The 15760-nt window shown below is 38.2% G+C and overlaps 1 protein-coding gene across 1 annotated transcript in view; it reads right to left on the bottom strand.

The window, feature by feature from the left end:
- The window catches only part of SLC1A1 (solute carrier family 1 member 1), a 112938-nt gene that overhangs the window by 54284 nt on the left and 42894 nt on the right, over nucleotides 1–15760 (bottom strand). Inside the window, exon 2 of the mRNA XM_021006340.2 lies at nucleotides 6145–6285. Coding sequence (XP_020861999.1) covers nucleotides 6145–6285 — 141 coding nt within the window. The remainder of the gene's footprint in view (nucleotides 1–6144; nucleotides 6286–15760) is intronic.

Raw genomic sequence — 15760 nt, forward strand, 5'->3', positions numbered from 1 at the left:
ATTTCAATTTCTTCCTAGAAATGGTTCGCTCTGAGAAAGAAGAGTGAGACATTTGACAAAAAATTGTCCAACCAAGTATGACATAGGAAAAGAAACAGAAGAAAAACTTCTCATCCCTGGGCTTTTCAAGAACCACTCTGCTCAAGAATTTTTCAAGTCAATCAGTAACTTATGGGAATGCAGGGAGTGTGCTGGAGTCAGCTTGCATAGATTTGAAAGAGCTAATGGTTAAATTTTCAGTGTGAGCATTTACACCTTGGAAATCAGCAAAACTACAATTAGGGTTTGATTTGCTTTATTGTTTATTGTCTAGACTTAAGAAAGTGATGGAGAAATGTTAATAATTTGAATTTACCTTAAAATATAATGTACATACATCTTCCCACATAGAATTACTTTTTAAACATTTACCAGCACAGCCTTGAATACCAGTAACTATCTGGAACTAATTGACAGCATTATATTTTGTACAGATAAATGATTTCATCGTATCAACATACCACAAGACGATGGAACTTGTAGGACTGATTCAGTATGTTCAATCTAAATGGTTCTTATGGTCCTTTTGGCTTTAATATCCCATGTTTTTTATGCCAGTAATGTTGTCTTAGTCTGTATATTCCTAGAAACCAGAACTTATATCTAATATAAACTACTGCTACTACTATTATTACTACTACTACCACTAATATCTATCTATCTATCTATCTATCTATCTATCTATCTATCTATCTATCTATCTATCTATCTAAGAGTTTATAGAACAGCTTCCTCATAATAACTTGCCCTGGTAAATAGCAATGACAGAGACAGGACCTATGATTTCATTGGTCTAAGAACTCCAAAAATGAAGAAACTACTTGTATCAATGCAGGTTAGCATCTGTGTTTCCTGTAGGGAAACATAGAAGATTAAAATTGGAAGAACTATTAGAGAGACTCACATTATTTGTACACCCAATGAAACGCTACAGGAAAGGCCATTCTTGGACCATGAGATTTCTATATGCAAGGAACCTTTGTTTGCATATAACTCAACCCTGATTTTACAGAAGAAGAAAGCAGGGTCAAGAGAATTGTACAAAGCCACATTTACATAGCATTTTATGGTTTACAAAGCAACTCCAGGAGCCAGGTAGTACATTTATTATCATCCTTATTTTACAAAAAAGTAAACTGAGGCCCAGAGAGTGACTTGCCCAAGGCCACAGAAGTATCAAGTAGCAGAGCCAAGATAGGAATCCAAGTTCTCTGCCTTCACACCTAGTGTTTTTCCATTGTGTTACTTTGCTTCCTGTTGAATTGAGTTTCATTGCAGCTGAGAAAAACTGGGAAAAGGCGGGTCTGGAATGTCTACGGCTATCAATGATTTCCCTAGATCACTTGCAAAGTTGAGTTAAAGTGTAAAATGTACTTCAGAAGTTTTACCATGTAAATGTCCCAGACCATGGGTATTGGTTATTTTCAAATAGTCCCTGCAATTGCACTAAAGTGTGTATGTATTATTACTGAAGTGATTTTATTAAAACCTGATTTTCTATTAATTTTTCCCTCTGGTTGCTTAATCTGGACCATCCTTCCATGCCATTTCCGTGGACCAATAAAATTAACACTATCACTCATGAATAACTATATAAAGAAAGTTTGAGGATTAGAAAGGATGAGACATGCAAAGCAATTATTATAACAACAACATAAATGTTCCTTTTAGTTTCCTAATAAGATAAGGTATCATGCCTGTTTATAAATTGTGTTATGCCATATAGTTGATAAAAAAGTGAATAGAAAATCAGGTACCTTGAAAACTCATTTGTTTTGCATAAGCAAATTTGCATAAGATTTATAAGCAATTTTTCAGGAAAGCATTCATTGAGTGAAGTAAGAAATACAATAAATCTTTACAATACTGTAGTCCTAGAGCATCAGTTATAAGCAGGCATGGTACCCTATAAAACTGAAGAGAAGACTTATTTATTTTTAATGGTTTGTCCATTCTAATCCTCAGAACTTTATATGGTTACTCATGAGTGACAGTATCAACTTTATCTAACAGTATTCATTTTATTTGCATGGATGAATAGTGGATTAAGCAACTCAAAACTTTATCTGTATCTAATCTGTATCTCTATATACATACAAACAGACCTACACATATATGTATATGTCTAACTTGAGGTCTAGTCTGGGCAAGTAAATACCCTAAATATGGCCCCTCTGCAAACAATAGCACCGTTGAACATCCTACCTTATCCACAGTGTTGTGCTTTACCCTGATTAGCCTCTGTACTTTTGGGGGGAGGGAGCAGGGAAACAGTAGGGAAGTAGGGAAGGCTGGCAATCTGAACAGTGACAGGCAACGTGCTCTGGAAGAGAACATTTCTAGCTTTCTAGTGGCCTCATTTTCACATTAACTGAAGGGTCATGTCACTCACTGTGTATTGTATTGCCCAAAAGAAGGCAAAGGCAAAGATTCCTCTATCGGATGCTCTCACATCTGTCTTCTTGCCTTCAGTCTGCAGAAGCAAAGGCTGAGGATGTGGTTGGTGTGATAGATATCTCACACAGGGCCATCTGATGGGAGAGGAATTAGATCTGTTCTGCCTGGCCCAAGCGAGGAGAATTCAGAGCCAAGATGTGGATATTGTAGAGCTAGACATTCCCGTTTAAGGTAAAGAAAGCCTTTCTAACACTGAGAGCTCTCCTGAAGAGTAATGGTAGTAGATCTCCCTTCCATGGAGGTCTCCAAGTAAAAGTTGACTGGTTGGATGACCACTCGTTGGGGTTGTTGTAGAGGTCATTCTTACTAGGGTATAGGTTGGGCAGGTGGTTTCTAAAGCTCTACAGAAACCTTTGCATCTCATAGGATTATTCTGAGTATTTTTCACTTTGTTCAATGGATACCTTCCTAAGAAGTTGCTTGCAAAGAATACATATGTAAAACTGATGAATTTTTGAAGTGCAATACCATTTTCAATTATACAGAATATAAACTCCTAGTGGATAAGGATTGTTTCATTTTTAAGTTTTTATCCCTCTTTGGCACATGGCAGGTGCCTAATATATGTTTATTTATTGATTGATTTCCATTGTAGCTTTTTATTTAAAGAAATCATGCAGTGAATTCATTTGTAAAGCAAGTATTCCCTAATACAATTTTGTTAGAAGTTCCAATTTTAGTGTATTGAGTTGCCTTAAAGTGATAATAGAATCCTACTGATGAGGCAGCATGGTTTAAAGAGAATGCTGGATTTGGATTTGGAGAACCTTGGGTCAACTCCTGGTCCTGATTCAAATCTAGCAGTGTCACTGGTACCATGGGCAAGTCACTTAACCACTTGAGGCTTCAGTTTCTTCATTTGTAAAATGAAGATTAAATGGATTAAATGGTCTCAGAGGTCCCCTTGAGTTCTAAATGGTCCTGAATGTTTAAGGAAACAAATCTTTGAGAGCAGGTATGGCTTTTACAATTTCCTACTTCCCTTACACACATCCTACCCTACCTACCTGGGGGCAGGTAGGTGGCAAAGAGGATACAGTACTAAGCCTCAAGCCAGGCAGATCTAACTTTAAATGAGATCTCAGACATTTACTAGCTGTGAGACCCTGGGCAAGTCTTAGTGTCTTCATGTATAACCTGATGGAGGTAAATTAGATGATTTCTAAGGTTACTTCTAACTCTAAAGCCTAGAAACCTAAGAATTCCTCCATTGCCATATACCTTAAGGGAGATAGGGGCCATCAATTGTAGAATGGCTAAATAAATTGTGGCACTTAAATGTAATGGAATATTTTACTACATTATAAGAAATGACAAACAAAGAACTCAGATGAATATGGTAAGGCTTACATGAACTGTTGCAGAGTGAAGTAAGTAGAACCAGGAAAACACTGTAGACCATGATTACAACAATGTAAATGGAAAGGAGACTTATAGACTAAATTGAATGCTGCATAATTGTAATGACCACACTCATTGTTTTTCAGTCATTTTTCAGTCATATCTGACTCTTCATGATCCCGTATAGAGTTTTCTTGGCAAAGATAATGGAGTGGTTTGACATTTCCTTCTCCAGCTCATTTGACAGATGAGGAAACTGAATCAAACAGGGTTAAGTGACTTTCCCAGAGTCACACAGCTAGTAAATGTCTGAGGCCAGATTTGAATTCAGGAAGATGAGTCTTACTGACTCCAGGCCTGGTGCTCCATCCACTGTGCCAACTAACTTGCCCCCCAAGCTTGTACCAGAAGAGTTAAGATAGTTCATCTCCCTCCCTTCATTGGAGAGGTAGGAGCCAATTATTGGGAGCTCACTGGGAAGGAGGGATATATTCAGAATTGAATTTGATTTAAAAACAAAAGACATCATTAAAAAAGAGAAAGATGGTGCAATTTAGTGGGGAGAGCCTTGGATTGGGAGACATGAAGCTGATATTTCTATAGTTATTTTGGTTGTATCAAGCACTTTCCTCACAATAAATCTGTAGGGTGGGCAAAGTATTATTATCCCAATTTTTACAGATGAAGTACCAAACTCAGACCCTGAGTGATTTGCTCAGGGTTGTACAGCTAATAATTTGCTAGAGGTAGGCTATAAACCAGCTGTCTTGGCTATTCAGCAGTTGCTCTACTGTGATGGCATTAGGAAGTTCTTTGTATCTTTGCTGGGGTCAGTAGGGCATGTTACAGTAGAGAGAATGCAGCCTTTGTAGTCATTGGTCCTAGGCTTCAGTCTCAGTTCTGCTACTTAACTGTGTGGCCTTAGGCAAATCCCTTAACCTCTCTACTGTGATGTATAAAAATTTTGAGAGACATAGTTTCTGGGTAATTAATCATTTTATTAACTATACTAGTAATAATTAATAAAAGGGGTCAATGATACTCTCAAATGCCAAAGACCCCTCATGGAACCCATTCATTGCTATATGCCCTTGGAAGAGTGGGTATTCCTGAGGGTGGTGATCGATTGTGATTGGCTAACAATTAATGAGAAGAATGAATATTATAATGAGAGGTGGACCTATTCTAATGAGGGGCTGGGGGGCTTAACTCTGATCACTCAGTCTTGGTCAAGGAGACATATCTATACCCATATCACCCTGTCTTGGGTAATCTAAATAAAAGCGCTACCATTCCTGCCCAAACCTGTTAGTGGAACACAGTGGGCTGTAATTCACCTTAGATTAAATTCTTTGTAAGGTTCCCTAGTTGGGTGGGGTGTCCCATCCAAGATCAAAAGTCATGTACCTAGGGGATTTCATAATCTCAACCATCAACAAAGCCCTTCAGACTTCTGCAGAAAATACTGGTCCTAATTAATAATTGATTATTGATGTAAGAGAAGAACAATGGTTTCTCTCACAAGGTCTCAACTTTCTTATTTGCAAAATGAAATATTTGGACTTGTTGCCCTCTTAGGTTTCTTTCAGCTTCTGCCTCTAACCCTAACCCTAATTCTGTATTAGTGATCCCTAGTCTAATGTTCTTCCTGTTATTCTATACAGGAAGGACAACATGTGATATAGCAGAATGCACATTGCTCCTCTCATACTTACTACCTGTATGATCCCAGTTTCCTCATCTAAAAAATTAAGGTTGGGGTAGATGGCCTTGAGATCCCTTCGGGCCCTAGGTCTGTGATCCTATCTTTAGTTAAATAGATATAGATCCTATCTACAGCTACCTGTGAAATCTCTTTTTGTGTACACTCTTCATGCTACAAAAGCCTAGAAGGGGAGTAATCTGAAATGTTATTAAAACTGGCATCCTCGTTATGCCAGAGGACACTGGCTGATGCTTAGATAACCAAATGTTCTTTCTCTTGCCTCCTGTCACTGAGTGTGAATTTATTTATAGCAACTCTGAATAATAGCGGCTTCTTCAGAAGACCTATCATCTGACTTGACCAATGAAGATCTAAGAGGGAAAGAGAGAGAAAGGCAAGAGATGAGAGATGACAGCACTATACAGGCAATGACCAGTACTACAGCACCATCCCCTTTAAATTGACTTGTAAGTCTGTCATGAACACTTCCTTCAAAGGACAAGACCATTCTTCAAACGCGAAAGCTCCTGGTATGGCAGAACACATCTCTAACTGATGAAACCCAGCAAAGAACTATCAGATCCCAGTTTTTCTGAGAGTACCTGTAATCATGCTGGATATAATTAGGGGCAAGATGATGAGTTTCAGCATTCGCATTAAAATCTCTCCAGGAAAGGCAAAGTAGAACTTGTCCAGGTTGGATAGCTTGCTGTATTCTCGGACTAGGAGCCCCATTCCAATTCCTAAAAGGGAGAGAAAATAAAGTTGTACATAACATTGTTCAGACCTCCTCGGCACTTGACCCACAAATTAAAGACAAAGACAGATTAATAGAACCATTCAAAAAGTGTCCATAAAGAAACAAACAGGATCAGAGATTTAGGGCTGAAGGCACCTAGGAGGACATCTTATCCAACTCTCTTATTTTACAGATTAACTCACTAAGGTCTGCAGAGCTTAAGTGATTTCTCTAAGGAGCACACAGTGACCAAACCTGGGTTTGAATCCAGGTCTTCTGACTCCAAACAAAGCTCTTTCCCCCCTTATGTCCTGCTGCATTTCTTTTTGACATTCTCTCAAACAGCTCTGAATAGAGGCCAGAATTTACAAACAATCGCAATTTCTAAATTTATTCTATTTTACCCTACCCTACCCCACCCTACCCTACCCCACAACTACGGGCAATTAGCCATAAAAATCTTACAGAAAAAGTTAATGCCACTTCTAGCCTAATGAACTAGATAAACCTGTGAATGAATGGTCTTTAGGCTGAATGCCATTTTTAAAAAATAACAGATAGTGTGGCCCTTTGACTGAATCCAAACTTCACAGAGCAAATCCAGAGCAATTATTACGTACAATTATTACAACAAAATTAATAAAAGGATTTGTTCTGTAAAACTGGATTCAGTCAAAAGGCCATACATGTGGCCTTGGGGCTGCAGGTTTTCCACCCCATACTGCTTCTCTCTGTTTAAAAAAAATTAAATAAATTTTTACTTTTATTATAAGATTAATATTATTTTATAATATAATTTTATAATATAATTTATAATTATAATAATATTATTTTATAATTTATAATATATAATTTATAATATAATTTATAATTATTTTATAATTATAATATAATATAATTTTATAATTATAATATTATAATTAATATTTTATAATATTATTTTATAATTATATATTATTTATAATATAAATAACACATATTTATTTCATAATAAAACAAAAATTATTTTGTAATGAAATAACATTTATTCTACAGTAAAATAATGAACATTGATTGAGACATACATTTTATTTATTTATTATAACTGCCTGATGGAGAAGCTGGAGAAGCATTTTATCTGAAACTTCTTTTTGAGCAACCTAGTTGTGGTATCAACTTGGGTAATATCTTGGGTTAGGAAATTATTTAATATAGTTGAAAGACTTGCTCTAAAAGATGTATGTTTGAAATCTGTTACATGGAGAACATACATAAAAGTCACATCATACTCATGTGTGGTTGGGGTGGACATGAAGAGCTAAAAACCATAGATAAAATCTAAATAATGTATTGAATATCTTATTCAAGGGTTGGCAAACTAGGCCCACCTGTATAGCCTATGAGCTAAGAATGGTTTTTATATTTTAAAATAAAGATCATATTTAAAAACATAAAAAACATTCTTAGATCACAGACCATATAAAATCAGGCAGAGGCCAGTACTGGGCTGTCATACAGTAGTTTGCCTACCTCTCATAGATCCAACCTTCAGCTTCTATCACCAAACCTTTTATGAAGGAGCAAAACTGACTTGTTTGAGCTTCCCCTGCTCATCCTTTGATGATGAGGCTAAAGAAAAGTGCACTGGGCAGGAAGGCAGAGATGAAAAGGGCTGGGACAGGGGACAAATTGGAATACCCAGTGTGAATTACTCAAGTCTGGCTGTGCACAATACAGAACTCTGGGTCATTCTGAAGGGTCATACATTTGGGTCGATCTGACCGTGTCAAAAGAGCACTGAAGTGAGGTCAGAAGAATAAGGTTAAAATCCAGGCTCAATTATCTGGTGTAGTTGATAGGACACTGGTGTTGGAATCAAGAAAACCTGAGTTTGAATCCTGCTTCAGACATTTACTAGCTGGGTGATACTAGGCAACTCACAACCACTCTGTGCCTCAGTTTCCTCATCTACAAAATGAGGGGTTTGGACTTGATGCCTTTCCAGGTCCCATTCAGCTCTAACTTTATGATATTATGAAAGGGTTGGGTAGGGTAATCCTTAAGGTTCCTTCTGACTGTAAATCTAATGCTCTTGCACTGAAATCCAGGCATCCTCCAATAGAGAGAACAGACCCGTTGCCTAAAAGATATTGCTAGCCCAAAACCTTGAATGTCAATTCTGTTTTTTCTGCTGATTTATATTGTGTCAAATTAAGATACGTCCACTTCTCCTAAGGCTTTTGGGTCAGGTGCTAGAATAATGAAAAATTCTGTAAGTATAAATGTATATCAAGCCAACAGGCATTTATTAAGCACCCTCTAGGTGCCAGGCACTGTGCTAAATGATATGATACAAGAAAGACAAAAACGGTTCCTGCCCTCAAGGAGTTCAGCATCTAATTTAAAGCCATTTCCAATTTAGTCTGTACTTTGTAAAATTCCCAAGGAGTGAAATTCCATGGAGTGCATTGTTTGTCCTTCACTCTTATGTCTGAGAGGAGCCCCTAGGTTCTGAAAGGCCATACTACAGGAATATAAGTTCTGGCAGGTCCTACAAAGCTAGAAAAACTGTGAGTATAGGCCCTATGGCAGACTGCTCTCTGGGGCCCAATCTAATAAAGTTTAGAGACACTCATCCTCAGACAGTCGGCTGCCATGTCATGCCTTATTTTGGCCAGAGTACCTCAAGAAACCATCAGCTGATGTGGAAAAGGTATAGTAATCAACCTTGTTGGAGCAGGTGCCCATACCAAGGAAATCATGGAACTTCCAATGTACCAAACTGCCAACTTCAAGAAGATGAAATGACCATAAAAGAATTACATTGATGAGAGGATGTTTGATCTGGAAGGTGCCTTAGATAACATCAAGTCTACCTTTCGCATTTAATAGAAAAGGAAACTGAGGTGTAGAGGGAGAAAGGGACTTTTTCAAGGCATAGCAGAAGGATGCTGGACTTGCAGTAAGGAAAACTTGGATTTAAATCCCACTTCAGCTGCTCCCATACTAGCTGCAGGATACTGGATGAGACTCATACCTTCTTTTGACCTCAGATCATCTGTAAAATGAGGTTATTGGACCTGATGGCCTTAAGGTCCCTTCTAATTCTAAATCTATGATCATACAAAGTTTCAGAGCTGGGTCTTATGTCTCTCCAGGGGTGGAGAACCTGTGGCCTTGAGGCCTCATGTGGCCCCAGGTTCCCCTCCCCTGCTAGACCTTACCCCCTCTCCTCGCCCCAAACAACTTAGACTATTTGAAATAGTCGAGGTACAGTGTCAAGAACCCTGGAGCTTGAATCAAAGGACTTGAGTTTAAATCCTAGTTCTGACACTTATAACCAGCATGATCTTGAGCAAATCCTAAATTCTCCAGGTTCTCTCCTCTGTGAAGTAAAAAGGTTGGAAAAGATGACCTCTAAGGTCCCTTTCAGCTCTGTATCTGTGTTCCTGTGATTATACAGATTCCTCTGGAAATGTCTTGGGGAGGTTGACAGCAGAGGAAAGGGGATAAGCCCGGGGGGGGGGGGGAAGAGATAAATCCTGAAAGTGCCCAGCTAAGCAGGCCAGGAGCCAGGCTGCCTCATCTGCCTTGTTTTATTACTTGTACTTTTGGTAATTGACTGTATGCTTGAAAAAGCACATGAAAGCAGGGTAGTTAGAGGAGAATGTCATTTGAGTTCCGGCGCCTGAACAATGGGGCAGATAAAAGACACAAGGGTCGGATGCATCATAGTCAGGGTGTGCGGTCTGGCAGGCTAGATTGTTTATCAAGGGATGACTTTTATTAACCTTGTTTTTGATATATTGTTGTCAATTGTTTTCTTTTATATGGCTTTTCCCCCACCCTATGAGAATAATAGACAGTTACTGAAAGAAAGGGTGTGGTAGGGAAGTCAAAGTTTTTGGACCCTCGAGGAACATGACTATATTGTAGCAGAATGATGAATAAAAGCATTAGAAATTTATAGCTGCAAGGGACATTAGATATGTAGCCCAATGTCCTCATTTCATAGATGGGGCAATAGAAGCTGAGAATTGTGAATGGATAAAGTCGCAAAGACAGTATGGGGAAGAGGGAAGATTTGAACCCAGTCCTCTGGGCTTCAATACTTGAGTTTGACAAACTAGACATAGGACAAGAAGTAGCTGAAAAATGTCAAAGTCAGGAGTTTAGGGGCAGAAGAAGATTTGAAGGGGGGAGGGACAGAATAGCTAATTAAGTGTTTGAAGGGCTATCATGTTGAGAAGTGATAATAATACATAACATTTATAAAGTGCTTTAGGGTTTGCCAAGCACTTTACATTTGTTAAGTAATGTGATCCATACAACAACCCCAGGAGGTAGGTGCTATTATCATGCCCATTTTACAGATGTGGAAAGTAAAACGGAGAGAGATTAAGCGACTTGTCCCAGGTCACACAGCTAGTAAGTGTCTGAGGCAGGATTCAGTCTCAGGCCTTCCTGCTCTGTTCACTGCAGCACTGCCCTGGTATTCTTTTGGGGTTTAGGAATTGTCTTTTTTGGCTTTAGAAGAACAGAACTTGGAGCAATGGGTTTAAAGTATAAAGAAACAAATTTAGGTTTGATTTCAGGAAAACAAGAACAACAGCAACAAAAAAAACCAACCTCCTAACAATTAGAGCCATCCATAAGTGGAATGAGAAGCCTTGGGAGGTGGCGAATCCTGTTTCTTTCAAGGTCTTCAAGGCAAAGGGTGGATGATCACTTATCAGAGAAATTATAGAGGATTCTCTACAGCACAGGTTTTTAACCTGGGGATCAAGACTTTGTTTTGTTTGTTTGTTTTTTTGAAGTTGATAATATTATTTCAATATAATTGGTTTCCTTTGCAATTCTGTATATTTTATTTTATGCATTTAAAAACATTCTGAGAAGGGATGCATAGGTCTTAATAGACCTACAAAGGGGTCCATGACCCCCCAGAAGTTAACTCCTGCAATATAGGATTATTTTGTTAATTATGTAAGATTCTTTTTATGAGACATGGGTTAGATTAAATGACCTCTGAGGCCCCTTCCGACTCTGAAATTCTCTGATTCTTTAAGCCTGATAGGCAATATTCTTCTTTTATTAAGTGTATTTCTTAAAGCAAATACAAGCTCCCAAAGGACTACTTCAGGGAAGGATTATGGTAGAGACAAGGTCATTGAGAATACCTAGGGGCAAGTTCAAGCCCAAGCACTCTCTCCTTGGGGCAAGAAAACCAAGAGAGCCCTCCCAGAGTTACTCTCAGTCATGGCAAATATAAAAAGTCAAAGAATTCCCATAATGCTATTTTTGCCTTTTGGTATCCCAAAGTTTTGCTTAGTTTCTGGTACATAGATAGAGCTTAATAAATGCTTGTCAACTTTCCGCTGGGCTGCCCCATGTATTAAGAATTGTAAAGATCGTAGCAGTCTCCTAAGACTATTGAAGCCTCAGTGATGACTGGCACCCCGATTCCCTGGCCTTTTCACCCCAAAAGGAATGAGGAAACAGAAGCAATAAACCTGGAAAATACATGATTAGAATGCTCAGCTGTTTTCATTCAATCTCAAAAAATCACAACTTGGGCATTTGGGAGCCTAGAAGACTAGGGCAGGTGCAAAGGATGGGGAAGGCCAGGGCCAATGAGTTGAAAGTAAGTAGCCATCAACCAATACATAAACTCATCTAATACATTGATTTTAAAAAATGACTCTATTTTCTATGTTTTATTTTCTTTCTTCTTTTTCTATTTTTGGCTAGGCAATGGGGTTAAGTGACTTGTCCAGGGTCACACAGCTAGTGTCAAGTGTCTGAGGCTGGATTTGAACTCAGGTCCTTCTGAATCCATGGCCAGTGCTCTGTCCACTGCACCACCTATTTTCTGATAAATATTGGTTGTATTGGATCTTAACTTCTTGGTAGGCTGAAAATGATCTCTCCCACTTAGACTTTTCTAGAGCACTTGGTCTAACTCTCTTATTTGCCCAATTATAGTCCACTCTGCAGGATATTTATTTGTGTATACATTGTATCCTCTTAATGAAATGGTGAAACAGTAAACTCCTAGAGGGGAAGGGTTGTGTCATTTTTTCATCAATAAGCATCTATATAGCACCTACTGTGTGCCAGGCACATATTGAGTGCTTTTTATAAGAATTATCTCAGCTGTCAGGTAGGTGCTATTATTATCCCCATTTTACAGTTGAGGAAACTGAGGAAAATAGAAGTTAAGTGATCTGCCTCAGGTCACATAACTCCAGATCACACATTGAGAACTGCTGAACTAGATGATTTCTAAGGCCCCTTTCCTTAAGGTGCCTGTGATCCTAAGAATGTTTGTAGAAGGAAAATAATTCAAATAGTGGCTGGAAAAAATTTAGATAATGTTTTCAGAAGTACTTAAAAATATTTTCCCTCAGCCTATGAGTCTTAATCAAGAATATCGTAAAATTTAGAGCTTGAAGATGACCTTAGGCATTATGCAGTCCATTTTAACAGATGAAGACTGGGAGTGGAAAAGCTGTTCAGTCATTTCAGTTCCTATGTGGGGTTTTCTTGGAGTAGTTTGCCATTTCCTTTCATAGCTCATTTTACAGATGAGGAAACTGAGGCATCCAGGGTTAAGTGACTTGCCCAGGGTCACATAGCTAGTTAAGTGTCTGAGTGGAAAAATGATGTATCCCCATATCATTTTTGGTAGTGAGTGGCAAAACTGGGATTTGAACCTGGGTCCTTTGACTCCAAATGCAGATTTTTTTTGCAATACAGCACGTTTTCTCCATGTACTAAATTTTAAAATTTCTTTTGTGAACTGTTACTTTGACCATTGCAGTCAAAAAATACATACATTTCTACCCTACTGAAGCAGGTGCCTCTCTGGCTCTATAAATCTACATCAAGTGAGACTCAGACACTTTTTCTGGGGTGAGCTGCTCCCTGGGTTCCAGGACAGCCATAGTAAAGTTGTTTTTTTTTTTTTTGCCATGAGGAAGCTGTTACTATGGTAATTTATAATCTACAAGCGCTCAGTCAAAACAGGCATGAAACAACCAGGAGAACAGGACCCAAGCTTTCATTCAGTGCAGCAATTTCTTTATTCTTTAGAAATGAAGATAGGTACTGCTAATTTAAAATGAGATGCTGTAGTTCAAAAGCCCACTTTAGTTCAGAAGATAGATGTTAGCTAGAAAAGGAAGCTAAAGTCTGCCTACATAGCATTCAATCACTGTCCTCTGAGATGATGAATTTTATTAATATTTGCTAAATATTAACAAATACCCTGAATTTTAGTTCTGTTGTTCAGTTGCTTTAGTTATCTCCGACTCTTTTGACCCCATTTGGAATTTTCTTGGCAAAGGTACTGGAGTGGTTTGCCATTTCTTTCTCCAGCTCATTTTTACAGATGAGGAAATTGAGGCAAACAGGCTTAAGTGACCTGAGACCAGATTTGAACTCAGGTGATACTGATACTGGCTCTGGTGCTCTATACACGACACCACCCCACTGCCCGGTTCTCTAAGTAGTAATATTATTACTTTTTACAAAGAAGACACTCATACTCTATACAGACGACTTAGATAACATTTGGATAGCTAAATGCATAAATGCTCGTTCTGTTAGTACAGGCTATGTATTATAGTAAAGAGATCCCTGGATTCAGAAGCAGAGCAATGAGTTCTGGTTCTAACACTTCCTTGCTGTGTGACCATTATTAAGTCATGTTAGCTCTCTGAACCTTAATTTCCTCATCTATAATCTTGGGATTGATATCTGCCCTATTTATCTCACCGTTTTTATGAGACCAATACTTTGAAAACATTATAATACCTTGTAAAGGTTTACAAGTCTGAGCTATTATTATCATTCTTACAGATTGTTACTCCTCCATATGTTCCTGTTTTATGTGATTCTTATGAATTTTTGTGAATGCTTCATTGATAATCTCCCCAACTTGTATGGTTCCTTTAATATCTTAAGGGTGTTAATGTATCATCTACTGTCTTGGTTTATTTCGCTACATGTCTAGGTCACTTCCTTTTTATGGTCATACTATTTTTATTAACTCTAAAGCTAATTTTTAAATGCTGCCATATTTTCTGGATAATTGAATATAGCAGTTGTGCAGATCAGTTTATTTGCCTTTTCTGGTTTCAAAGTTAGGATGAATTGTAGCCTTCACATGGTCCAACTTGCTACAAAGTGGTGACTAGACTAATGATAATAATAAAATCCATTGACTTCCATGCATGAAGATGTTTACCAACAATGGTAAGGCACCATGACATAGTGATTAGAGGGCCAGCCTCAGATTCAGGAGGGTCTCTGGCCTCTGAAACATATGCCCATAAGTAAGTCACTTAAACACTCAGTGCTACCAAGGACCTTTCTAAAAATATAAAATTGTATACCAGCTTCAGGAGGGAGTTTTCATACTGGGACTTTCCCACAATGATAAATTCAGAAGTTCATACTAACAGTGATGATGGTCTACTCTGAGCCAACTACCTGCTTGACCAATACCCTGGGTTAGTCTATTATCCTAGAATAAAGACCTTCTCTGAGATAAACTAACAAGTGTTAGTTGGTCAAAGAGTTCTTATTACAATCCCTGATATATACAAAGAACTTTACAGAGACCTTCAAGTCTTTCAACAATCCTGGTGAGGTAGGTAGTACAAATCTTATTCAAAGATTAAGAAATTGAGGATTAGGGAGTTGAAATAAATTTTTTAAAACAATTTATTTATTTTTAGTTTTCAACATTCACTTAAACAGGACCTTGAGTTCCAAATTTTCTACCCATCTCTTCCCTTCCCCCACCCCAAGATGGAATGCATTCTTACTACCCCTTCCCCCAATCTGCCCTGCCTTCTATCATCCCCTTCCTTCTCTTATTCCCTCCCCCTTCTATTTTCCTGTAGGGTAAGATAGATTTCTATATCCCATTGCCTGTGTATCTTAATTCCCAGCTGCATGTAAAAACAATTTTTAACAATTGTTTTTTAAAACTTTGAGCTCCAAATTCTCTCCCTTCCTCCATTCCCACCCACCCTCATTGAGAAGGCAAGCAATTCAATATACGTTATACATGTGTAGTCATGCACAACACTTCCATAATAGTCATTTTGTGAAAGACTAACTATATTTCTTTCCATCCTATCCCACCCCTCATTTATTCTATTCTCTCCTTTGATCCTGTCCTTCCTCAAAAGTGTTTGCTTCTGATTACCCGTTCCTCCAATCTGCTTTCTTCTATTACCCTCCTCCCCTTCTTATTTGCTTCCCCCTTACTTTCCTGTAGGTAAGAAAGATTTCCACACCCAGTTGAGTGTGTATATTATTCCCTCCTTAAGCCAAATCTGATGAGAATAGAGTTCACTCATTCTCTCTTACCTCCCCCCTCTTCCTGTAAAAGCTTTTTCTTGCTGCTTTTATGTGAGATAAGTTACCCCATTCTACCTCTCTCTTCCTCCTTGTCCCAGTATAATCATCTCTCATCCTCTCTCAAC

The sequence above is a fragment of the Phascolarctos cinereus genome, unplaced genomic scaffold (assembly GCF_003287225.1).
Source record: "Phascolarctos cinereus isolate Bilbo 61053 unplaced genomic scaffold, phaCin_HiC Scaffold_4;HRSCAF=312, whole genome shotgun sequence".
Lineage (NCBI taxonomy): Eukaryota > Metazoa > Chordata > Mammalia > Diprotodontia > Phascolarctidae > Phascolarctos > Phascolarctos cinereus.